General features: G+C 42.4%; 1 protein-coding gene across 7 annotated transcripts in view; it reads left to right on the top strand.

Moving 5' to 3' along the window:
* Positions 1 to 19,889, top strand: part of PRICKLE1 (prickle planar cell polarity protein 1) — a 103,446-nt gene extending 83,557 nt beyond the window's left edge. For all 7 annotated transcript variants that reach the window (XM_014864260.3, XM_044755744.2, XM_014864264.3 and 4 more), the window contains exons 2-8: positions 5,793 to 5,977; positions 7,693 to 7,806; positions 8,666 to 8,803; positions 9,413 to 9,616; positions 11,749 to 11,935; positions 12,879 to 13,742; positions 15,858 to 19,889. In XM_014864260.3, the coding sequence (XP_014719746.2) occupies positions 5,846 to 5,977; positions 7,693 to 7,806; positions 8,666 to 8,803; positions 9,413 to 9,616; positions 11,749 to 11,935; positions 12,879 to 13,742; positions 15,858 to 16,717 (2,499 nt within the window). In that variant the 5' untranslated portion in view covers positions 5,793 to 5,845 and the 3' untranslated portion in view covers positions 16,718 to 19,889. The remainder of the gene's footprint in view (positions 1 to 5,792; positions 5,978 to 7,692; positions 7,807 to 8,665; positions 8,804 to 9,412; positions 9,617 to 11,748; positions 11,936 to 12,878; positions 13,743 to 15,857) is intronic.
* Positions 19,890 to 26,945: the final 7,056 nt, after the last annotated feature.

The following is a 26,945-nucleotide window of genomic DNA, read 5'->3' as shown; positions in this document are numbered from 1 at the left end:
TGCAGCAGACAATCTGTAGAAAATAAATGACCCCACGTGACCAAGATAGCACAGCAAAATAATATAGCTGCTGTTTACCTTCAGTAACAGCTTCATATACTGTGTGTTACCTTATTTCACCAGTGATTACTTTGCTTGTTGGAGGAGGTGTGAGCCTTTGTCCACAACGTAATTGTTCTATGTACTTCAGACAAATTTTTTCAAACTGTAATTGCCTAATCTACAGAATATTGAAAGCAACACATTAAAAAAGATTTGGAGGAGGTTGGTTGTGGACAAGGGGGAAAGGCTACGAACTTACTCCAGAAGAGACTGAAGTAACAAGAATCCAAAGATCATGAGAGCAGGGAGGAAAATAACAATACAGAGTTTGTCAGCCATCTTAAAGTCCTGGGTCTGGGGCCATGCAATTCTGGATATCAGCTCTACATGGTGAGATATCCCTGAACCCCGCATGTTCTAGTTGAGGAACTAGGTTCCCAGGTCACACCCAGCTGGTTGGCTGGATTAAAACTCCTGTTCCTTGAGTCCTGAAGCCAGTGTTCTTTCTACTGATTGTTTTCTACTCAAAATGAAAACAAATCTAAACAGCCAGAAGCTAGGTCATATATAATTTACACACATACCACCATTAAAGAAAGCAAGGAAATGTATAATGGAATTTGGAAACATTTCTATCACAGTGGATGCTTTTTAAGTTCTGGCTTTTAATGGAATAAATGTCAGTTGCTTTCTTGATATCTCCCAGAATTGCTCAGTAATGGTCTGTAAATAGAATGAATGAATGAATGGAGTGAATGAATCTGGAAAGTAAATTTCATGAGGAACCACTCATTACATCACTGCATTGGATGAATGAGGCCACAGTCTAATTTGAGGACCAAGTGTCCCCTCACAACCAAGCATACACTGGGTCCTCACAGTTGGTGCTCTCCCTAGGTCAACTGGAAAGACCCTGCCATGCTCCATAGACGGTTAAACTGCTGCGTGTGTGTGTGCGCGCGTGCACGCATGCATGTGCCCATGCGTGCTGTGTGTGCTGGTGTCAAAGGTTCTATGTAGGGACTGGTTAGAAGCTGATTGCAAGAGAGCTGGGAATGGTGGCCAAGAGTTTGGCAAAACGGTTCGCCCTTCAGAAAGCTAGAGCCCCTTCCCAACTCACAAAGATGCTGAAACTCGCATATCAACATTCGGTCTTTTTTATTAACAGGTTATTCTTATGCCGGATGTGCTGGTCAGCTTCAAGAAAATCTGTGTAGTCACAGTGGAAGTAACAATGCCAACTGGTCCATGTCAGTAGTAACACTAACTCATTATGTTCATATAATTCTTTTCTTTAAGACTCTTCCGTGTCCTTAGACTGTCTTTGGAAGGAATATGGTTGGCGTTTTTAAAGAACCAGGCCCCAAGATGTCTGGTGCCTTGTCAGAGGCATGAAGACTTCAGGGCTGAGTTTGCTGAATGCTGCAAGCACCAGATTCCATTCCCTAAGTATTGCTCTCTCCCCTGTGTCAGATGTTCTCTTGACAATTATATGATGATTGAGAAGTCGGACATCTGCGAGCTGTTTGTCCTTGAGTCTAAGTGGTGAGAAGTGGCTGTTTAAGTATTTTGAAGGAAGAAGGGAGAGAAAGGACAAAGGAGGGAAATGGAACTCTTCCACTTTATCGGCTGGCTTCCCTGGACTTACTCCCACGATACTGCTTGTCTTTCTAAGAAAAAAGTATCTCATCTTTCTCTACCTGACCACAGACTTCTTTCTCCCCTCCCTTGCATCCCTGCCTTTTTCTTCTGTTTGTTATTCATTTCTCTCCTTGACTTTTATAGTCGGCTTTTAGTCATCTCTTCAAAATAGTACCTGCAAATAACTCATCACCTGCTCAAATTTAGTTCAGATCCCTCTTCTCTGTGCTTGACCTCAGTGCCATCTTTGACGGTGTTGTTAGATCTTAAAGGTGTTGCTTCCTCAGCACATTTCCTTCATAGTTGGACTCTGTTTGGAATGTGAACAAACCCATAAAAACTATTTTACTTTTCCCTGCATGATGAGATGTATTTACATCCAGAATTATAATCACAGAATACGGGTTTGAGCTATTTTGGCTTTTTATTCTATTTCTCTCCAGCATCTAACATGATGCCTTGCACATAGTTGGTGTTTGGTTTTTTTATATATATATATTTTTAAAGAGATCATGTTTAATTTAACTGTGGTTAGGAGAATCTAAAAAATACACACTCTCAAATGGTTCCCACAGAAGTGTGTGTATGTTTGTCCGAAAGAGGAGGGGGATAAAGCAAATGAAGCAAAATGTGAACTCTTGATGAGTCTGGGTGCAGGCTGGATAGCAGTGCCTTACTCTTCTTGCATCTCTTCTAAAGTTTGAAATTACAAAATAAAAAAATTACAAAAATAAGTAAATAACATAGAAAATAAATAAAGGAAGGGGCACAGGACAGCCAGTCTTGTCCATCTAAGTCCGGTTCTGCAAAAAAAAAAAAAAAAATTGAAAAAATGTTTCACTCTATCTCATAACCCGGACTTTGAATAGTTCAATTTCATTGTAATTCAACTCACATGTAAAACTGATGTGTCTCTATTTCATGTGATCAACCTTATGAGACAAGCCCTGGAAATGAAATTAATGGAATTTTTCTGTTAGATCTAATTCACCCATGGTTTCCTGTTTGGCCTAAAAGGTGGTATTTTGGCAGACGAAGAACAGTCATACTTACATGTTATTAGGAAGACCCTTCATCATGACCCAGAGCAGTCAACTGCTTTCCTACGACATAGGATGAGACAGTCATATACTTCTCTGGGTCTGCTGACAGGTACAGGTAATTTAAAAAAGGAAAAACCCAAATTCAAGTCTTTTTGTTATCAAGTGAAGAAAAAGTGGTTAGTAATATAGGGTAGCATCTCTTACCACCGCCTGGTAAGTTGGGGTCAGGCTGTGTAACTTTTGCTTTTGTGATGTTTCTTTTTTGGTCAGCTCTGAGACCTTGCTAATAAATGTAATGTTTTGTCATTTTAAGTTACCTTGTGATATAAAAAAAAAAAAGAGAGGCTTTCTCCAAAGAATAAACTCGGAGTGAGGCTGCTGAATTTTCATAACCCTTTCTGACTGTAGGTTCTCCCTGAAATGCCTTCTCTGGGCAAAGCGGACTGCCTCCCATCAGTTACGTCATTTTTCCTGTCTCGCGCAGTAGCATGGGTAGTTCTCCAAAGAAAAGGCATTGGCTCAATCAGGTTCCACCCCCAGGAGGCGGGGCCGGGATGTAGGGATTTCAGATCACAGAGAGGCCCAGTTCTAAGGCCACTGCTTGTTAACTTACTGAACGTGGACAGTTGACCTGTGGCAAATTGCTCTGAGGCTCAGCTTCCTCTGCTGTTAAGGGAGCTAGGCCTTCATTGGGTTGCTTGATACGGTGATTAAATGTCATAACAGTAATGATGCCAGGCTAGGCAGAAGGAGTAGGTTAGCTCTTGGAGTGCCAACAAGTGAAACTGAAAGCCATGCCTGTGGTAAAAATAACTGTCACTCATGTTCCTTCAGTCATATTCCTCACGTTGCTGATGGATGACAGGCCTCAGTGTCGTTTGTGGAAAGGCTGGAATGAGCGTGTGGGAGTTGTGGGCTTGAGATGTGACCGGTACATCCAGATGATTGGGAGGGGGATTGTGGCATTTAGTTGCTAAAGTTGATTTACCTTGATTAGGATAGTAATTTACTGTACAGTTTTCACAAAAGGCTAATCAAGGAATACAGCTGTAAGAGTAATTCACATCTTCGGCAATCTGCGTCTTTGTGCTAGCTCGGAAAATCCATCACTTGTCTTAATTTGTAGTGTTTTCTCTTCTTTTATATATAGTGACATTTAGTTTTTAGGTTCTATTTAATATTTATGTTCTTTGTAAGTTTCTGCAGAGCAGGTACCTCACTGTCTCCCTTCTCAGCTGGATTTGGCAAAGGACAAATGTGCATATTTCATGATTCAGGTTAAATTGCACTGAAGGCACCCTGTTCTCCTGGTGGGGGTTTTTGAGTTACTAATTAAATTCTTAACCTCTAGTTCTCTTCCTTTGACATGTGGGAGTTGTTTTTTTCAAAACAAAAGGGAAAGACGAGATCCAAGAAATTTTCTGACTTTCATTAACACATCCTTTTTTATTGAGGGCTAAGAGGAATGTGCCTGTGTTTAGAAAGCCTTTCCTAAGTCGAGATATGAATGAATTGCACCTGTGTGAAATGATGACTTGTTTAAAAGGTCGTAACCTCCCAATGGTAGTGTAGGAAATGAGGTCATCTTTACTTTTTGTTCAGGGTGAATGAAAGTTAAATTTATTAGTTGGAATAATATCTACTGTGTGGCATTGTTCCTACTGCTAATAAAGATTGTAGCCATTGGATGGGGAACTGTTACAACTTGAAGTTTTTTATTGCCTTTGATTTATAAAAGAAATACTTAGTTTTAGTAATCGTAGGTTGTAATGCTATTTTTCTAATACTAGTGTTTTCTAATACTGTAAGTATTTAGGGTTGCATTCGATAGTTGCTGAGAAATAACTTACGTCTCAGGGTGAAAATGTTTAGGTTTTTCTGTCTTTCCTACTTGTTTAAACAAGCGAGAATTTGTGAAGGCAGAAGAATTTCTGGAAGTCTGATGTGTCAGGTATGGAGTGTGACTAGACTCTGGCTTTTAGCTATGTCACCTTGGGCAAGTCACTTAACTTCCCTGAGCCTTGTTTTCTCTAAAATTGGGTTAGGCTAATTATCTGTAATTTTCTTTCTTTTTTTGGTGGAGGTATAAAAAGCTGCATCTGATTTTGAAAGTCTTGTATCTTTTTTTCTTCTTAGTGTCTTGGGATGAGGGAAGAGACTTAGAAGGAACATAAATGGTGGTAACAAAGCTCCTGGGTGGTAGGGCAGTGACTGTTGTGTAGACACGGCCCTTGATCTGAGAGGACTTTTCCTTCAGAGCAGGATTTACAGCTTACTTTGCCCAGCAGCAGGCTGAGAGCACAGCACACACAGTAGGCGCCACATGACCATTCCGTGAGTGCCTGCTAAGGATGCGATTCGGCAAGCCGCATTTTGTTTTAACCTAGTGCTTAGATTTGTTACTTTTTGTTGAGGGAACTCATCAGTGAACGTCTGGCTGATGTTAGCCCGCAGATAGTAAAGGCTTGTGGATTTAATGTGCTATGTAAGGCTTCACCTGTGCTGTTTCTACTCTGTGAGTAAACTGAGTCTAGTGCCTCTCAAAACTTGATCAGAAACCTGAAACCTAAGCAGCTTGGCCCAGTGAACCCACTCGCTGCAGGCGGCAGTGCCTCCGCTGGGAAAATCGATAGGAAACGTGGGGGAGCGGAGGAGGGTCTGTGGAGCCATTTTTCCCAGCACATAGTGGCGGGCAAGGCCGGAGCAGGTACAGTCCCTCCCAGGACTTCACGGGGGTCTCATCTGTGGGCAAGCTAGAAAGTCAAAGCAATTTTCTTGAGAACCCTTCTAATGAACAGTGTGTAGAGAGGCACCTTTTAAAGGCAACTGAACTAAACTAGTTTTGGGGGCATTTTCTAAAATGCTGAGCTGGTCAGGGGGCTGTTTCTGAATTGGGTGGCCCTGGATTTTAAGTTTCACTGGGCCTAGGGGTGGGGACACTAGTAATTTGGTGACTTTCTCTGGGTCCCAGCTGTGTGTAAACAAGCATTCAATAAAAGCTCTTGGAGAGTAAGAGGAATGTCTTCAGGTTTTCAATTTCTTTGTTTTTTCTTATTTTATCCACAGCGGCCACTGTTTGATGTCCTGTGACTGAGAAAACGGCTTTTAACTTGATTGTTATGCCTTTGGAGATGGAGCCCAAAATGAGCAAACTCGCCTTTGGGTGCCAGCGAAGTTCCACGTCAGACGACGATTCTGGCTGTGCGTTGGAGGAGTATGCCTGGGTGCCCCCGGGCCTCAGACCAGAGCAGGTGGGAACCTAATCCTGTGTTTTCTGTTTTTCAATGTGATTTAAGATTTTTTAAGAATCAGAAACAAATTTATCGAATGTCAGTGCCATGCTGACCTGCTCCCCTCCTCCGTCCCCACTCTGCTTTGGGATAGTTTTAAATTTTTGCTTTTTAAGGTTGTACTTAGTTTCTCAAAGGAATTTTTCATCCTTTTTGTACTCATGGATCCAGAAGCACCAATAATGATGGTATTTTTTGCTCCAATGAATGAAATCCAGGGTACTTATATGCATTTGTTATGTAAATTTCTGAGAGTCCCTTTGGAGAGAGTGAGAGAAATTTGCTTTTTTAAAAACTTCAGTAACAACAAAAAGGTAATAAAAGAAAAGGAAAGTTTCCAGGCCAGTTCTCAGCCACACTTCTGCTTTGCAAGAGAGGAAACACTGAGCTGTAAGAAACCATTGGAAGTGTTGTTGCTTACACATTTCACATTTGATAACCTCACACATAAGAGAATCTATCACCACACAGCGTGGATTAGAAAAAAAATTTAAGAGCTAATTTTGTGCTTGCTTTGTATTGTTATTTTAAGGAAGATGAGAACATTCTATATGCCTCTTTTTATTTTCTCAATCTCCTGATAATGATAAACTTGTTAAAAATTGCTGGTGATTGATGTTATTATAGAGCCAAGGCATAGTTTGAAAGCGAAGCAACTAAGCACCCACTTGGCCCCTTCTCAGTTGTGCTTGTTTCCTATACGGTAGGAACTCTTGCGAATAGGGGGTCTTTATTCATCCGGGGCCTTGCACAGTCCCTGGCACACACGGAGCTGGTATTCAGTAAGTGTTTATAAGTGTAAAAGCTTATGTAGCTGATACAGTGGGGAGAGGGTGAGATGTGGGCACACCAGCTAGGAAGGCAATGTTTTAACAAACTGCTTACTAAGAGAGAATCCTTTCTTGAAGCTTAGGATAAGGTAGGTTTGTGTGATACTAAGATATTAAAGCAGATAGGCTCCAAATTCCCTAATCTCCCATCTTTTTCCTTAAATCACTTTCATTCTTAGTGCTATAGTGTCCTATGCAGTACTCATTAAGGGATGGTCCTTTAAATACAACAGGAAAAAAACCCAAAGCAAACAAAAATTGAGTTCTCCTTTCAAAGTGAACTAAGTACAGCTCAATATGGCTCCCCTCCAGTTTCCTTGGGGAAATTGACTCCAGGTATTTGGAAAATAACACCCATGGAAGCAAAGAAAGCTGATGCTTGAGAGAACCTGATAAGGGAGAGTTTACAAAGTTTAACAAAACAGCTTTTGTCTCTGTAACGTGTAAAATTCAGAGAGCAAAGTCAGTGTGTTTGTGTAGTGGCTGGATTTTGGACAGTGTCACACAGCCTGTGTGGTCATTTGTAGCACTCACCCAGGACTCTCTCTTGGCTGACCCTAGGGAGAGTGACTAAAGAATAGTAGCATTAAATGTGCATATTTTATGGCACATAATTTATGATGCCCCTAATTGTCATTACCACTTACATTCCTGAAGAGCAATTTAGCAGCTGGGTGCTAGCTCTCTAAAGGTTTATGGTTCTCCTGGGTTGGCTCAGCTGGTCTTCTCATTAGCTGCAGGAGGCCAAACCTGCACCTAAAGGGAAAGGTAACTATTTAAGATGGAATATAAGCCAAGTTGTTCACTTCCTGTGTGCCGATGTCCTTCTCTCCATCTCCTTCTCAGATCCAGCTCTATTTTGCTTGCTTACCGGAGGAAAAGGTTCCTTATGTCAACAGCCCTGGAGAGAAGCATCGAATTAAACAGCTTTTGTACCAGTTGCCACCACATGATAATGAGGTAAAATAACAGGAAGAAGGCTCATTAGGAAAAGAAATCCGTGCCAAGCATCAAGATGCCTCCCATAAACCCCAGCTCCTCACTGGCTAGGGCTCTCTTTTGCCTTCTTCCATTAAGATTCGGCTGGAGAATACAGCTTTCCATTCTTTTAGGGAGAAAGGGTGTCAGTGCAATGAACTTAACACAACTTGGTTTTTATAGTGTTTGCAGCTACCCTCCAATTATCAGGAACCCACAAATTCCTGAGCTTTCCCTGCGCCTTCGTCTAGAGTCAAGCTTCTTGGTGGTTCAAGCCTGCAGTGGAGTTGAATGCCCGTAGACTAGAGGGTGAAAGTGGCAATTCACAAGTTTAAGCCTTTTGTGGAAAGGTTAATGTCTTACATTTTTTCAGTATCTCTGCTGATAAGAGTTTAAATTAAACATTTCATTTGTTTTTGGTGTGTGTGTGAGGAAGATTGGCCCTGAGCTAAGTTCTGTGCCAGTCTTCCTCTATTTTGTATGTGGGATGCCTCCACAGCATGGCTTGATGAACAGAGTGTAGGTTCGCTCCCGGGATCTGAACTCCTGAACCCCAGGCGGCCGAAGTGGAGCCTGTGAACTTAACCACTAGGCCACTGGGCCGGCCCCTTTTTCATATTTTAAGGAAAAGACTGTTCTTTCAAATAGCACTTCCCTCTTGCTGGAGAGGCTGCAAGATTTAGTGTCATTTCAAAAGTATGGTGTCATTTTTAAATTGGAGATTCGAGGGCAGGCCAGATAAACCTGCTGTTTTATTTCCTGAAGCTCTAACTCTGGGAAGAAAGAATCGGTGAGGGAGACTGCGCTCCAGTGTAGTGCTTCTGTTTCCCCTTCTCTGAAGGTGCGGTACTGCCAGTCTTTGAGCGAAGAGGAGAAAAAAGAATTGCAGGTGTTCAGTGCTCAGCGGAAGAAAGAAGCGCTTGGAAGGGGAACGATTAAACTCTTGTCCAGAGCAGTCATGCACACTGTGTGTGAGCAGGTAGCCCTTTCAAGGATGAGCAGCTCGTGGGAGTGGTGTGGATGGAGTGAGCCGAGGGGAGGTGACAGGGCTGGCACGGGTGTGGACCCTGAAAGCCAAAGAGAAAGAAAGGCAGCCTAGCTTTATATTAAATGGGAATTCATGTTTATAACTGGCTGCACTGCTGGGGATGACGGGGGAAGCAGTCTGCCCTTCTGGTAAACATCCGGGGAAATCCTGCCTTTCGTAGGATCCTGGCAGGGAGGGAGGAGGTAGGGTACACCTAGTATTCAAAAAACACAGAGACATACTGAAGACATCCAGATCCTTCCTGGCCATGCTCAGAGTAGGAAACGTATCCAACAGGAGGCCGGCTCAGGAAAACCACGCTTAATGTGAGTCAGATGGAAGCGTTCTTAGAAGAGTCTAGTGTGGTGGTATATCTGAGGCCTGTTCCTTCCAGTTGAGACTCACAAATAATCCTGCATTAAAGAGCTATTTAATCACTAACAGGAGGAGACAAAAATAAAAGATCCCCTGACAAATTTGGGATTTAGTGTGAAGTGGGAAAGGCTGAGAATCCAGTCGTTAAAAAAGGATCATTTTAAATTCCAATCCTTTTGTTTTTAGTGTGGGTTGAAGATAAATGGAGGTGAAATTGCAGTGTTTGCCTCTCGCGCGGGCCCTGGAATATGCTGGCACCCATCCTGTTTTGTCTGCTTCACGTGTAACGAGCTGCTGGTCGACCTCATCTATTTTTACCAGGATGGAAAAATTCACTGTGGCAGGCACCACGCTGAACTGCTCAAGCCACGGTGTTCAGCATGTGATGAGGTAAAAAAAAGTTCACCCCTTAACACTGGAAAAAATAAGCTTCTAGTAAGCCAATATTCCACTGTTCACACCTAAGCAAAATAGAACTATCTCCTGCTTGTGCTCTGTTTGTATATTTTCAAGATAACCCTGTACATTCATTGAGGCAATGGAATAATATGTGGCTAACGAAGAGAAGGCAGCAGGGGTCTTTGTGTATTGAAAAGTAGGGTATCCTTGATGGACTGTGAGGAAAAAAACAAGTTGCAAGAAGAGTATGTAGCAAATGGTCTTGTATCTGTTACATAAAGGAGGAGAAAAACAAGATTGTATATGAATTTGTACACACTCAGAAACTATACGGAAAGACATACTCTAAGTTAACAGTGGTTATCTCCGGGGCATGTGGGAACGGATGATGGTGTGAAAGGAAATTTTTTTTTCCTTAAGCTTTTTATTTTAAAGTATTTTTAGATTCACAGAAAAGAAGAGTTGCAAAGATATTAGAGCGAGTTCTTATATGCCCTTCTTCCAGCTTCCCCTTTATTAACATCTTACATAACCATGGTATATGCATTGAAACCAAGAAATTAACATTGGCATAATACTATTAATTAAACTATAGACTATATTTAGATTTCCCCAGTTTTTCTACTAATGGCTCTTTTCTCTTCCGAGATCCCATCCAGGGTACTTCATTGAATTCATTCGTTGTATCTCCTTAGTCTCCTTCAATCAGTGACAGTAAACTTTCCCTTGTTACTTTCATGCATTTATTTATTTTTGAAGCTTTTTCAACGATTTGCTATTTGAAATTCTTTTTTTTTAAGATTGGCACCTGAGCTAGCAACTCTTGCCAATCTTTTTTTTTTTTCTTCCCAAAGGCCCCCATTGCATAGCTGTATATTCTAGTTGTGAGTGTCACTGGTTGTGCTCTGTGGGATGCCACCTCAGCATGGCCCGATGAGTGGTGCCATGTCTGCACCCAGGATCCGAACCAGTGAAACCCTGGGCCGCCGAAGCGGCGCACGTGAACTCAACTACTCGGCCACAGGGACCGGCCCCTGAAATTTTTTTGAAACCAAAATATAAAAAGTAAAGTCCTGGGCCGGCCCCGTGGCCGAGTGGTTGAGTTCATGTGCTCTGCTGTGGCAGCCCAGGGTTTCGCTGGTTCGGATCCTGGGCGCGGACATGGCACCGCTCGTCAGGCCACGTTGAGGCGGCCGTCCCACGTGCCACAACTAGAAGGACCTGCAACTAAGATATACAACTATGTACCAGGGGGGATTTGGGGAGATAAAGCAGAAAAAAAAAAAAAGATTGGCAGTAGTCGTTAGCTCAGGTGCCAATCTTTAAAGAAATAAAATAAAGTCCTTAATCTGGAGATGGCCATCAGGTCAAATGAAGCATTATGTACACAAGTGCTGTTCACGCAATCCAGCATCTGGATAGCTGTAACTGTGTGGACTCCGCACATTTTTTTGAGTTTTCTTTCCATTAAAACACGCACAGACCACTAAATTATTTCAATGGTGATGTATTCTTTGCCAGATTATACAACAAAGTGTGATTGGGGGAGCAAAAATATAATCAAATGTATTACCTCCAATGTAGAAATCTGTCTTGTTTTTTTATTTTTATTTATTCGTTTGTTTTTTAAAGATTGGCACCTGAGCTAACATCTGTTGCCAATCTTTTTTTTTTCGTCCCTCCTTCTTTTCCCCAAAGCCCCCCAGTATATAGTTGTATATTCTAGTTGCAGGTCCTTCTAGTTTTCCTATGTGGGACACCTCCTCAGCATGGCCTGATGAGCAGTGCTAGGCCCACCCCCAGGATCTGAACTCGTGAAACCCTGGGCTGCTGAAGTGGAGCACGTGAACTTAACCACTTGGCCAACGGGCCAGCCCTGTTTTGTTTTTTTAAAGTTTAAGCAAGCACTTAGTTTTTTTTTCCCCCAACATTTAAATTTTCTGCTCTTGTATTGCAGCTAGATCAAGTTAGATTTAAGCTTGAGACTGTGAGAAACAAGGTTAGCTATCTAAGTGACTTTTTTAAGAGCTAGTGTCAGTTGCCCAGAAATTGCAGTTACTTGGTCTTTAAAATAGCTGACGATGATTTTCTTTCACCCTATGGTTTCATATTTCTTTTTAAAGATAATTTTTGCTGATGAGTGCACAGAAGCTGAGGGTCGCCATTGGCACATGAAACACTTCTGCTGCCTTGAGTGTGAAACGGTCCTCGGCGGACAGAGGTACATCATGAAGGATGGCCGCCCGTTCTGCTGTGGCTGTTTTGAGTCTCTGTATGCCGAGTACTGTGAAACCTGTGGGGAGCATATTGGTAAGTCCGTAGCCCGGCCTGTCTGCTCTCACTTATCCATTTGTCTATGATTATCCACTGTCATTTTTTTTTTTTTAATCAAGGCATAATTTACATATAGTGAAATGTACAGATCTTAAGTGTTTCCATTTGGTGAGTTTTGATAAATGGCTGTATAGTCGATTCTCATTATTTGTGGTAGTTACGTTCTGTAAAGTCACCTTGAACACTGAATTATTGAGTACTGAACCTTTGCTCCTCAGGGAAATATGGGTTAGGTTCCTGCGAGCCTCTGGTCACAACATTTTCATCAGCCAATCAGTATATAATCTTGTTTCATGTGTGTTTGGGTTTAAAGACACTGTATATAATATGTATTGTTGATTCATTAACATTGAACTCACAGCCAACAGCACTATAGTTCATGCCTGAACAAAGCTTGTCGAATGGATTTCCTCTGTAAGGTACGTCACAGCCTTCTCGCATTTAGGAACCCTAGACAGCACTTCAGCACTACGGTTGGGGGCCTTTTTAAACAGCAAAATCACCAAGAGAAAGCACAAAAATGCGAAGAAAACATGGCACTAACTGGTCACTTGTTTAAAGTATAAGAGCTGAAACAGAAGGCACAGTGCCCCTTTATGTGACCTCAGCTGGGAACATGCGTCTCGACTCAAACTTTTTGCCACTCTGCACGTGTCTGCAAATGACCTTGAAAGTTCTGCAAGTTGATTTTGGGGGTTACAAATAAATTTTAGCAAGTAGGCAAATTCACAGATACGGAATCTGCGAGGGATGAGAATTAACTGTACCGGTGTAACCCATACCCCCATCAAGATACAGAGCATTTCCATCACCTCTGAGACTTCCCTCATGCCCACAGTCTTTCGTCTCTCTGTTTCTTTGTTCTTGTGTTTCAAGCATTGAACTATATAACCTGCTATTCTATCCTTGTTCAAAACAGGTGTCGACCATGCACAGATGACCTACGACGGGCAGCACTGGCATGCCACAGAAGCCTGCTTTTCTTGTGCCCAGTGTAAAGCCTCTTTACTGGGGTGTCCCTTCCTTCCCAAACAAGGTCAGATTTATTGCTCAAAAACCTGCAGCCTTGGTGAAGACGTCCATGCCTCTGATTCTTCGGACTCTGCATTTCAGTCAGCTCGATCAAGGGACTCCAGAAGAAGTGTCCGGATGGGCAAAAGCAGTCGGTCAGCGGATCAGTGTAGGCAGTCTCTCCTCTTGTCCCCCGCTCTGAATTACAAGTTTCCTGGCCTTTCAGGCAATGCTGACGACACCCTTTCTCGGAAACTAGATGATCTGAGTCTCTCCAGGCAAGGAGCAAGTTTTGTCAATGAAGAATTTTGGAAAGGCAGAGTAGAGCACGAAACCCCAGAAGACCCTGAAGAATGGGCTGAGCATGAAGATTATATGACGCAGCTCCTCCTCAAGTTTGGTGATAAAAGCCTCTTTCAGCAGCAGCCCAATGAGATGGATATTCGAGCCAGTGAGCATTGGATATCTGATAACATGGTTAAAAATAAGACTGAATTAAAGCAAAATAACCAGAGCCTTGCAAGTAAAAAGTACCAATCTGATATGTATTGGGCACAGTCACAAGATGGACTGGGCGATTCTGCTTATGGCAGCCACCCAGGGCCTGCAAGCAGTAGGAGGCTCCAGGAACTAGATCTGGACCATGGGGCTGCGGGATATAATCATGATCAAACACAGTGGTATGAGGATTCCCTGGAGTGTTTGTCAGACTTGAAACCAGAGCATAGTGTTCGGGATTCCATGGATTCTTTGGCTTTGTCTAATATCACAGGTACATAATCCAGGGATTATGGGGTGTTTGAAAAGTTTATTCCAAAAATTACAGTTCAGCACCAATAGGGGCTATGTTATTTAAAACTGTAGACCAAGGGAAGGAAGGAAGAGTTTCAGTTAAATGTGAAAAAAAAGATGTTTGCATGTGTGTGCATATATGTAAAATATATTTTCAGTGCAGTCTTTTAGGGCAGCTTTTATTATCCCTGTTTTGAGGAGGAGGAAATTGATTTATCTAGATAATGGAGTCTGTATCTGTATCTGAAAGATACTGGACTCTTTGGATCATGCTCTATGAATTTTAAGAAATTAAAATCAGCCTGCGCCCTTTATAAGCTCATGATGTTTTTTATATTTTCCTGAATTGCCCTGTGGCCACAGATAGCTCAAAAATAGCTAAGTATTTTTTACCCAGATTATAAAATAATTTCACTTTTTCAAAGCACATTCCTTTCAGTTATCCATTTTACCTTTAAAATGACCCTGAGCTGTACAGAGTGGATATTATTGCATTTTACAAATGAGGAAATTTGAATTACCAAGACGCTAAATGCCCAACTTTACACAGGTTTTTAAAGGCAAGATTGAGCCTAGAACCCAGCCCTTCTGAATCTCATATTTGCACTTAAGGCTTTGGATGCCTGCTGATCCAGGGCTAGGGTTATGGCCAGAGGAATGACATCCAGTCCTTTCACAAAGGTTCTGTTGCTGTACCATAGACAGGAAGGGCTTTAGCAGCTGCCCCTAGCCAGGAATGACGCTGTGCCAGGTGCTGCAGGGGCAAGGAGGGATAAGACAGCTGCCCTCCTGGCTTCTGCTGGACATGTCAAAGATAACACCTACAACAAAGGGGAGTTGCGGCATGGTGGATGAGACTACATTATTAAATACCTCCTGTTTGCCAGGCCCTGATAGGTGTTTTAACATTTAATATCAAAAATAGACATCATTTGGTGCACATAAAGTGTTAGGCTGACATTTCTTGACAGTCATGGGATGAACAACAGGTTCCCTTTAGCAAGTAGGAAGTTCTGTAGTCTCTAGTAGTCAGGAGTCCGCCCCACTCCCTGTTGTCCTTTACAGTCTGCTGGGTTGTATCCGTTTATCTTAACTTGCCTGGGCCCTTTTTTTTTTTTTTTAAAGATTTCATTTTTTTCCTTTTTCTCCCCAAAGCCCCCTAGTACATAGTTGTATATTCTTCGTTGTGGGTTCTTCTAGTTGTGGCATGTGGGATGCTGCCTCAGCGTGGTTTGACGAGCAGTGCCATGTCCGCGCCCAGGATTCGCACCAACGAAACACTGGGCCGCCTGCAGTGGAGCGCGCGAACTTAACCACTCGGCCACGGGGCCAGCCCCGCCTGGGCCCTTTTATAGCAAAGGAGAGCAATATCAGTTTTGAGTGAAGTTTTAAAAGAAGATGAATCTGGAAGTGGCATATCATTTTAGGGGTTGAAGGGGAAGAAGCCTGGATGAAGCTCTAGGTCGGGGGGGCAAACTTCTGTAAAAGGCTAGATAGTACTTTTTGGGCCTTCAAGTGTCCGTTGCAACTACTCAATGCTGTCATTGTAGAAAGCAACCACAGACAGTATGTAAGCGAATAGATGTGGCTGTGTTCCAGTGAAACTTTATCCACAAGTAGGCTGTGGGCTGGATTGGCCCTTGGGCTGTGGGTTGCCAACCATTAATCTAGGTATAGGAGGAGGACCATCATGGTGGCCATGTGGATGCAAAGAAAGGGACTGATTTGAGAGCTGTTGAAATGAAGCAGTCTGGCTTTAATGGATTCAGAGGCAGAAGCTTCTACATGTCATGTTAATAAACTAACAATGGGACTTTTATGAAGAGCTTTTACATTTTGGCTGCTCATGCCATGTGCTATAACTGGTTCCAAAACAGCTGGGTTCATAAGAGGGGCTATGCCCCTTGTATCAATAACAAAATTTATCCCTCTTCTCAGTTCAGTGTATATGCACATTGGCTTTACCTACTGGGTGTTAAGTATTGAAATTTGGGAGAATTGTCTTTGAAATGCTTCCTTTATGTAGCTTGTGTATAATAATTGTCAGAATATTAGGATTATTGAGAATCACATCTTGTCTTGGCTTTTCTTCTAGGAGCTTCGGTGGATGGAGAAAGTAAGCCAAGGCCGTCATTATATTCTCTGCAAAACTTCGAGGAAATGGAAGCAGAAGATTGTGAGAAAATGAGCAATATGGGGACTTTGAACTCTTCCATGCTGCACAGGAGTGCAGAGTCCTTGAAGAGTCTAAGTTCAGAGTTGTGTCCAGAAAAAATCATGCCTGAGGAGAAACCCGTACATCTGCCTGTGCTCAGAAGATCCAAGTCTCAGTCCAGACCACAGCAGGTCAAGTTTTCGGATGATGTCACTGACAATGGAAACTATGACAACATTGAAATCCGGCAGCCTCCAATGAGCGAGAGGACTCGGAGACGGGTCTACCATTTCGAAGAGAGGGGATCCAGGTCTCATCACCATCGCCGCAGGAGAAGTAGGAAGTCCCGCTCTGACAACGCCCTGAATCTTGTTACAGAAAGAAAATACTCTCCCAAGGACAGACTGCGGCTTTACACCCCCGACAGTTATGAGAAATTTATACAGAATAAGAGTGCCCGGGAGATCCAAGCATACATCCAGAATGCCGATCTCTATGGACAGTATGCCCATGCCACTTCCGACTACGCCCTGCAGAACCCGGGAGTGCACAGGTTTCTGGGACTCTATGGGGAGGACGACGATTCCTGGTGTTCCTCCTCCACCTCCTCCTCCGACTCAGAAGAAGAAGGATATTTTCTTGGACAACCAATTCCTCAGCCCCGGCCACAGAGATACGCCTACTATACAGACGACCTTTCTAGTCCAACTTCTGCGCTCCCTACTCCTCAGTTTGGTCAGAGGACAACTAAATCCAAGAAGAAAAAGGGACACAAGGGCAAAAACTGTATTATTTCTTAAGCTGGTAGCTGTGGTGATCATGTTTAAACTTAGCCATTAACCATCTTGAATCATATCTTTTTTCTTCCATAGGAAAGTTGCTAAAATAGTTTAAAGTGCTTTGCCCATGTAAATGAGACCCCGGCAGCTGTTTACAGTGTCAGATTAACATATGGAAGGTGTGATTTCTCCAGTGTACCCTCCTCGGATGGCGCCAGGTTGACGTGACATCTTGTGCCTGTCAGGTGCATCAGTGTTTTATATAGCTCCTTTGGTCTCCAGTCCTCAAGAGAATCCTTAAGAAACTGTCATGAGGTGATTGGACGAGGGTGTTGATTTTAGACAATGGAGAACTTCAGCCACCTTTGTAAAGCAATAGTGTTTGTCGTTCGTCTGCGCCAGGTTGGCCCAGGTCCTGATCCGTGTGTCTTGTGAGGCATGCACGTAGTGACGCTGACCCAGCCAACACTGTGCATCCCATCGTGCGAGGCCACCTCATCCCCTTTCAGTCCTCATTAGCCAGGTAAACACTGTATTGTATTAGTTCCAGCTACAGACTGAAAAAAGCATTGCTATTTATAATGTAGTATTTCACAGACTTAAGCGTATTCCTAATTTAATGGTGCAAATATTAATGTACATACTGTACAGTTCAGATTTTAAAGCTGATATTTTTATATCCCTGAATTGCAAGACGTTTGTTACACTGCAGTGCTAGATTTGTTAGGGAACCAGAAACAGCATTTATGGATGAAATGATTGCTTGTATTTTAGTCAGGGTTTATAAGTTTAGATGGTCAAATTTATATTGCCTAGTGATGGAAAGTTCAATTTTTTTTTGATTTTTCAATATTAAAAAGGCTCTGTATGCATGGTGGGGCTATGTAAATACTCTTTAAAACTATGGCCCTATTAATCTTACAAGTGTTATTTATGGGTCAAGCAATGTAAACTGTATAAATGTAAAAACAAACAAAAAAACCCACATATACCCCTGGAATATATGGTAAAAACAAGTAGAAGCTGTTTGGGTGAATGTTTTCTTCCCCCTTGGGGATGGTAGGGGGTGCCTTTCCCATTTTTAGCAAGGTGGTGATTATCTCCTGCGAAGAGACCAAAACTATAAGGATCTGCTTTTTGTAGCAGAGGACTTTGTAGATTTATTATCTGAAGAGAAGTTATTCCTTTTTATCCCTTCCTTCCAGCTAATTTGTTGGCCTTTAACAGCAGTTTTGAAAACTAGGCCTTCTGGTTATGTTTCTCTTTTAAAATCTTTAAATTGGAGGATACTGTGCCACTGACTACATCAAGTTAATATGAGGTTCTATTTCAAGTTTTCTTGGATTTGAAGTAATGAGCTGATATTTTGATATGTGCCATTCTTGCACATATGTTTCAGGCCTGAGGTCATAGTGGTATCTCAGACCTTTAGGAAAGTGTTTAATAAATGCTTAATAAATCACAAACTACCTTTCTGAACACAAATCTTTGCAAACACATCCAGATCACTTCCATTTTGCTCCTTTGTTGGTTTGCCATTCTTCTACCATTTGCAGACCACCATTTGACTCCTGCATATCCACTTGCCCCTATGAGTAGGCGGGAAATAGGACTTGAGACACAGAGCTAAGGTTGTCTGTATTTACCAGAATGGGCAAAAGCTGTTAGGCCTTGGGAAGGAGGAACATGGATCCAGTAGGTGAACCAGTGGTCTACAGCGTCCCCCTATACCCATCCCTGGATAGTCAGGGCTTTGTATCTGAGCTAGACAGGGCCCCTTCAAAACGCACCACTGGGGAGAGAGCGCTTTACTCAGTAACTGTATCATTTCCCTCGTCTGGTTCATTTTAAAAACATATCAGTGATGAAAAGGAAATGCATGCACACAGTAAAAAAAATTCAAACAATAAAGGACAGTCAGGTGTCTTCTTTCCACTCTTCATCCCCAGTCCCTCAGTTCCCTTCCCCAGAAGTAACCACTATTATCCATTTCTAGTGTATCCTTCAGATGTTCAAAACATATTTATATAAATGTATGTTTAAAAAATGGTAGCAAACTATACATGCTGAGGCTTGCTTTTTTCCTCTTTATATCTGGACATTCCACATTAGTGCATATAGGTCTACCTCATTCTTTTAATGACTGCGTAATATTCCACTTATGGATAAACCATAATTTACTTAACCAATCCCTTAGTGATGGACTTGAATTCTTCACAGGTACCTTATCCTGAACTGGCACACGTGCATAAATTCTGAGCAGCATAATTACTGGAACAAAGGTTATGCATTTAAAATTTTGGTGGATATCACCAATTTTCCTCCAAAAGAAATTCTCCTCATTTACATTTACACCAATGATGTATGAGAGTGCTTGTTTCATCACCACTCACATATTAGCAAATTTCTTGATTTTTCAAGACCTTTTCAGAACCTATGCTGCAAGGACTAGGCATCCTTTTAGAAAAAACTACTGCAATATGTTGCTTGCAAAGGATGGATGACAAATAGTAAACAGGTAATACTTAGCCTGGAGAAGTGCAGGGATAGGCTGAAGTTACTGTGCCCAGTAGTTTCCAAGTCATTCTCAAAAGATTAGTTGCTCTTGCTTCTCACAACAATCACCCTATTCATTTTTTTCATTTCCTTATGTAAATGTTATATAAGTTGCCAAAGGTTTAAGGACATGCAGAGATATTTATTCACAATAATAATGTAACCTTTAAAGATTTTAAATCTTGGTTAGTAGCGACAACAAAGATGAGTGTATAATGATAACAAAGACAAAGGAAGAAAGGGAAGCACTGCTTTGCGGTCCGTAAAGAATTAGGCAAGAAAATTAAGCATATAGTTGCCAAAAGATGTTCGTAGATTTAGTTAGCAGTTGACCAGATAGATACTCTGCACTCTTACTAAACTCTAAAATGTGGCCCCAAGATAAATATCACATGTTAAAACACTGCCTCTAAGCTCTCCATGGGTGAAGCAGAACTCTAGTGGTTGCAGTTTCCTCACTTCAGACCAAAGTGGAGAACATTTTGCTTAAGGCCCATGGAAGGACGCTGATAAAATGTCAACGGGAACTCCTTTTAGCGCTCTTTAAAAGAAAATGATTCATTTTGTGTATGCATTTGCTATTCTTGACAGACTGCTTTCTAGTTCCTGAGTTAAATAAAATGTACCAGAAGTGAAAGGAGATATCATTTGCTGTCTAACTCTCTCACTTTAGATAGGAATCATCGGCCTTCTTAAAAGAGTAGTAACATTGGAATGGGCACCCAAGACTGCGAGATTTCCATGTGTGGCACGCATCCCTGCCCAACTTGGTCCTGGGTGATGGGACCTGGAAGTACTGGTGTGGGTGTAGTTCAGGAGTGCCCAGACAATTTCAGCGCAGGCATTATTAAGATAGAGTGTGCACACTTTGGTTTATTGAGCTTCTTATTTCTAATGGACAATTGACTACTGCCATGGAAAGGAGAACCAGTGTTGTTAGAAATTCAGATTTTTCCGGACAAAGAATCTGGACTTTCATGAAATATCCCAGCTTTTGAACACTAGCAACTAATTCAGACATTTCTGAAACGCTTTGAACAAAATGAGCTTGCCATCAGCAAGTCCCCACTGCATGGGTTATAAATTCAGGAGCCTGAAGCTGATTCCCCTATCCCTTAGCTGTGCCCTTAGAGGCACAACTAATTACTGTTTATAGAAATACTTGTGACCTTTTTTGGATGCACAAAGGAGAAAACTTATTGGGATCAAAAAAATATTCCACTAAGAGCCTCATTGTCAATTCAGTGCTAGTAACACAATTATGATAAAAATCATTTTTAATTAGTTAAATGAGAAAGTCACTAATTGCCTAGTGAGATTCTCTAGCCATTCTTTGGAACTATCTAATAGCAGGAGGCATGCTCCTGTACAGTCACATGGGTTTCCTGCAAACTCAGAACACATTAGGACGGCTTCCAGGTAAACTGGGCCAAGGAGAATAAGCAGGAGCAAACTGAATTTTGCACCTCTGAGCTCATATTTTGCCAAGGTCATAGAATCATAAACTCTTCCAGGAGAATAAAGTTTAAGGATGGTTTTCACAAAATGGTCTGGGAAGGAAGTGTGGAGGAAAAGTAAGACATTCGGTAAATAGAGACTTAGTCACAGGATGAGAGGCGATTTATTTTTCTTTAACAGACCCAGTGAGCTGGTCAAGTATTCCAATTTTGGGATCAATTTTAGCCTCAACTTTTCTTTTTGCAAAGGAAATCTCACATTTCTCCTGCTGAATGTGCACAAGGTGCTCTTAGGCCAACTTTAGAAGTAACCTGCAATCCACTCTCTGAAATCATTTGATTCCAGCAACATAAACCACCATTCAGAATATGAAACCAGTTCTCTTAAATGTTAATACTTACTTTAGTGTTCTAAATAAATGAACCAAGCAGTTGACAGTGGGAAAGACAATAAGTAGTCTAATATAAATCCACCCCGAAGTGGATCCTGGAGTGGTGCAGAGCACACTGAACTCCAGGATTCGGGAGATCTGGGTAAGGAGACACCTCGCTCATTACCTCCATGGGTTAGTGCTCTGAACCCAGCTTCCACCTCTGTAAAATGAGAGTGCTAGACCATCTCAAAGGTTTCCTTCCAGCTTCAGTACTCTGTGCAGACTGAATTAAACTGATCAGGTCAGTCAAGAGGGAAGTCTTCCCCCTCAGCATAGTGTTGTTTCCCTTTTCTGACTTTCATTTACCAATATATTTGTCTGGCAAGGATTCCCGAAAGGATGATCCTTCCAAAGACCATGGCTCATTTGACTTGGGAACTTTAAAGAGGGTTGCTGCTTTTTTATGTTAATGCTTGGGATTCTGAGTGGGCAAGAGGTTAAACTAGACCATGAAAAAGAAGTTTGGAGATGGTTCTTTCCCTGTCAGCACTTATGCTTCAAGCTGGCTTTATCTTCATTACGGAGACAGTCTGGAGATTACGGCACAGAATATGTGAAAGACTGGATCTTTTCCTCCCTCATGTTATTTCTCCCCAGTTACCAGGCTGAAAAGTAAGATTTTTTCCCTGCATCTCAGAGGGCTGCTACGGGCAGCAATCTTAGTCCAGAATCGCTGAACATGTTGTAAGCAAAGCTGAAAAGGTGTTAACTATGTTTAATTAATCTTGGTTCCTAGAAGAGGAGTTGAATTACCAGGTTCATTGCACTTAAAGGCTCTTCTCAAACTCTACCATGGGTCCAGGTACAGCAGCCAAGGAGCGGAGTCCTGGGCTGCGCTGTGGCCATGGGGGATGTAACCCTACAGGCTTCCTGTCCCCTACCACTACCCCTTATGAACCTCAAAGGTGTTTTCTAGAATAGCTCCAAAGCAGAAGTCCTAGGAACCAATATGGAAGGTAGTAGCAACTGAGGGTAAAATGAAAAAGAGGAAAAACTTACTCAACCAAGATTTGAATTTTCTCAAAAGTTTTTTGAAGTTATTACTTTACACATTACCCATTACAATCGCATGACACATTAACTGCACATACATCAAACAGCCAATGTGTGCTGCAGTCAGGATTTGAATCTAGTTCTGAACGACCCCAGACTTTCCCATTTCTTCTAAGAAAACTGAGTCTAGAGTTGAAAGATTTGGGTAAATCTCTGGCTCTGCCACTTGAGCTATCTGACCCCAGGCAAGTTCTAACTTCTCCTGCCCTTGACTGTAAAACGAGAATAAAATCCTCATTGGCTCACTACATGTGAAAGGGTTTGTGAATCAAAAAACACTAGAATGGTGGTTCTAACCTTGTTCAGATAGTGAAATAACGGAAAACATGGTGCTTCTCAGAACCCTACAAAGTATGTAGTATATTAAACCTGAAATGTTGTTTAAGCTCCATTCAATGCGGTACACTAGATTCTACTCTACAGAAGTAGCAGAGTACAAAGTTTAAAAACGTGGGCAATTTCTGCCAAAGCAGGAGCAGTGCCTCACCCCTTACCAAGGCGGGGGCGGGAAATCTCCCCTTCACTCAACATTCCCACCTCAGGAAAGAGGCAGGCCGTGGAGGCCATGGGCTTTACAGAGGCCGAGCTGCCCCAGGAGATGAGATGCTGAGAGACCTGGTCTCTCCTCTTAGACTCTGGGGTGGATCACGTTGCTCCTATGCTGTAAAGAAAAGGTGATTCTCACACAAGACTCACCTCTCAATCAAGTAACTCTGCCAGTGTTCAGTAGAACACCACCCGCTGTGATGTCCTCGGGCTGTGGTGGTGGGAGACCACGCCGGCATGAGCCCACAGTACTGCTAACACTCAGTACTGTCCAGGAAAGGAAAGAGAAATCAAAAGCTTGAGCACAAAACAGATACCTCAGCCTGGGAAGCAGCAGCTCTGTGGAACTGTATCTCGCCCCCCCCCCCCCCCGCCCACAGACACTACACACAGCTCCATCCACTGAGGGCTGACCCTCTTCTGGCCTCAGCTTTCCCCACCTTACCCATCAGGCAAGCACAAGATGTGGGCAGAGAAGGCATCTGGGGTCTGGTGCCAGGGAGGAACCCAGTTGGCTGGTGCTGGGCCCACTTGAAGGTGTCACAGACATTTGGCCAGTGTGTCTTTCTCAAGGGTTTGGTCACGAAGGATGGACTCTTCCCACTCAGGCACACTGTGTCTTTCTGCTCATTGGATTCTCTCCCTTTCTCCAGGCAGCCTGCCCAGCCTCACCCTCACTGCCTCAAGGACAACAGCAGGGTCTCAGCCAGAAAGCCTGAGAGTGGGAGCACCAGCAAGTGCCCCCAAAACAGGGCCATGGGCCAAGAGGAGCTTTCCCTGAAGGTGCAGACCTGAAGGCCACGTGGCCAGTTGGCCAGGGCAGCTCTGTCTCCCGCCCCCGCCCCATCTTCCATGTATCCTAACCAGGAAAAATGTGACAGCACATGGGTAGCCCAGGCAGTGGACAAATACCCCAGACGTCCTCCTGCAGCAAGTGTCTGTATATGTTGTGATTATTTTCTCTCTTACATATTCTCGAATGTTTATATTTCAATAAACCTCTACCTTTTCACATACTCAAAAATGGGGAAAAAGTTTAAAACCTTTTACAATTTTAGTGATAATGGTCTAACATTTGTTGTTAGTGCCGTCCAGTTGATTCTGACTCCTTAGCGACCCTGTGGACAGCAGAGAGGAACCCTGCCTGGCCTTCCTGCGCCACCCTCTCACCCTCTGGCGCTGCATCGGACAGTGCTCCACTGCTATTCATAGGGTTTTCATGGTCAGCTTTTCTGGAAGTGTATGGCCAAGTCCTTCTTCCTAGTCTGTCTTAGTCTGGAAGCTCCGCTGAAACCTGTCCACCATGGGTGACCTTGTTAGTATTTGAAATACCAGTGGCATAGCTTTCAGCAACCCTCAGCCACCACAGTATGACAACTGACGGACGGGTGGTGTGGTTCCCTGACTGGGAATCAAACCCAGGCCGCAGCAGTGAGAACGCCAAAGCTTAACCACTAGACCACCAGGGCTGGCAGTCTAACATTAGAACACTGTTAATCTGTGGGAGGAGAACTCAAAAAAACCAATGTGCTATAGAATCAGACTGTCTCTACTGCCATACATATATGCATAAGGCTTTAACAATATTTGTCGTCAAGTGAGATTTTAAATACAACTTGAAATAAACTCAGTGGACTGGCAAAGCCTTTTATATAATCAGTCCTCATTTCTCCAAGATCAATGATTACAATGGAAATCTAGGACTGATACAGCCTACTGAGGGCCAACTTCAGTGAAGCTAACCCTCAAATATTATTTGTATTAATTTGAGCAAAAGGTGAGCTCCTAATAAGAAACCAATAATGTGGCTTAAACAATAAAGACATTGATTCCTCTTTCACTAACAGTTAAGTTCTCCGGGTGGTCATGCAGGGATCCAGGCTCCTTCCATCTTGTGGCTCTGTGGAAAATGAAGGCTGGTTTGCTATTCCTACTACTTTTGGGAAGGGATAAAAGAGAGCATGAAGAAGGGACATCCATTGTCCTAAAGGTCTCAGCCCAGAAGTAGCAGTACTTCCACTCGAATTCCATAGGAGAGAACTTTGTCACCTGGTCACACCTAACTGCAAGGGGGACATGGCAAAGACAGTCCTAATTAGGCAGTTATGTGACTCAATTTCAACTCCATTTCCACAAGACAAGGGGAAAACAGAGTCTACTAACTACCTTACTTACTAGTCCCTCCCCACCTTTTTTTTTTTTTTCACTGAATTGGGTAACATCAGTGCTCTCAAGAGAACTGGCAGGAAGGAGATGATAAATGTACCGTGCATAACCTACAAACCTTGGTCTGGCAAGTAGTGTGTGGCCATTATTCACAGGAGCTCCAGGTGCCAGCCCGAGCAATGTTACAGCTGTAAGCCACCTGGGTGGCTGGCTGCCTGCAACACTGAATACTGTCCACCATGAATACTTCAGGGACGACCAGATCACTGTCTCCAAAGTTGCTGCCAAAGAACTGTCAGAGCCTTCCGTGGAATTTAGGACTCCTTGCAGGAAACTCTGAAATGAAGCTGAAACCACTATATAATGTTTTGGCAGTCTAGCGGAGTCCTTTTTAAAGAGGATTTGGCCTCTCCTTCCTTCAAGAGATTCTGGGTCTATGAACCACTTGGGGCTGGGACGTGGCTGAAGGGCTGCGAGAAATCAACATTTCTGGCAAGAATAAATACAAAGGGAATATTTTCAGATCTCATTCTTAAGTAGGACAGAAAGGATAAAGCTATAAGCATTCAAAATCCTTCACATTCTGCTCTCCACCTACCTTTCCCTACATTTGTCCTCTATCATCTTCCCCAACCAGCTCCAGTCACACAAGCCTGCGCCTTTCCCTATAGGAGTCCTTCCTCCTGGACTTCTAATACTTCCCTTTCTCTGCCCGAGTAAGTCCTATTCCTCCAAGGCTCCGGGGTCAAATGTCACCTCCTTCGTGAAGCATCAATGAATACAAGCACCTACAACAAATACGGGCACCTACAACAAACACAAGTACCTACAACAAAAACGAGGACCTGCAACAATCTGAATATCTACAACGTTCCAAACTATGATAGGAACTGGGTCACAAAGACAACACGGTTTCTGCCCTCCAGAGGTTACAGTAAAGATGTAGGACTGTAATCCTACAATTCTCTGAAACTCAGATTCATAGGTACACAGTTATTGACCACTATTATGTGCTCAATCTTATCCCATTTAACTGCTTTCTTAGCTATCAAGACTCCCTAACGCACCAAAGTTTATAGTTTCTCAATTCTCAAAACTTCCTCCATCCTGCTGCTGAGTAGGTGAACTGAACACTGAGGAGTAATCTTGCAGTAGAGAGTAATAAAAATCTACATTTCAGCAAACACACATTAAGCCTGTTAAAGAGAAAAAAGACAATCTAATTATTTCAACCTGGTTGTTTTATTTTGCACTTTTAAAATTCACAAAAAGCTTCACAATATCTGCTTTCCCCCTGTTGACCATCAAGGCTTTATGGTAAGACAATGAAAATTTTATCACATTAATTGGGCATACTCATAAACAATGGATAATTTACAGATTTCTTTAATCAAGAACATTTTGCAAAATGCACACTCTGGTACACATCTGAATTCATCTATACTGAAATTAGATATTTAATTAAGCTTTGAAAACAAACAAACAGATTTAACACTGACAAGCCTACCAGAATAATACTGATGGCAAGCTATAAACACCTTTAAATGCTGAATGTATTTTGGGGGACGGAAGATGAAGAAACTAACTGTTGAACCTGTATTTAAATGCATCTGTGAGTAAACTTTCTAGTTTAATGAGTTTCTACTAGGTGAACAACTCCTTTGCCTTGTTTCTCAAGTTTTATTTTTAAACTTGTGACATCTTGGCTAGAGGAACTGAATCCTGGAATTAGAATATTTAAGGAGAAAAAAAACATGGGGGCACAGGAAAAACAAGATCAGTATTTTCTTAGTCTTTCTAAAGTGGGTAACAAATAAAATCACTGTTTATTTTAGGGAAGAATACCAGAGATGATATGTGGGATTTAGTTGTGGCTTATGTACAACATCTAAGTGGCAAAAATAAAAATTCAAGGTGGTTTCATACAGGAAACTTAGGAAAATAATTGTTGCCTTTAATTAGTTCTTAAATTTGTGGAATGGCATAATACATATTCTGAGGCACCCATTATAGGATCCACAAAAATTATTTATACTG

This window comes from Equus asinus, chromosome 22 (genome assembly GCF_041296235.1).
Source record: "Equus asinus isolate D_3611 breed Donkey chromosome 22, EquAss-T2T_v2, whole genome shotgun sequence".
In the NCBI taxonomy this organism is placed as follows: domain Eukaryota; kingdom Metazoa; phylum Chordata; class Mammalia; order Perissodactyla; family Equidae; genus Equus; species Equus asinus.
This window is presented reverse-complemented; position numbering and strand designations above follow the sequence as displayed.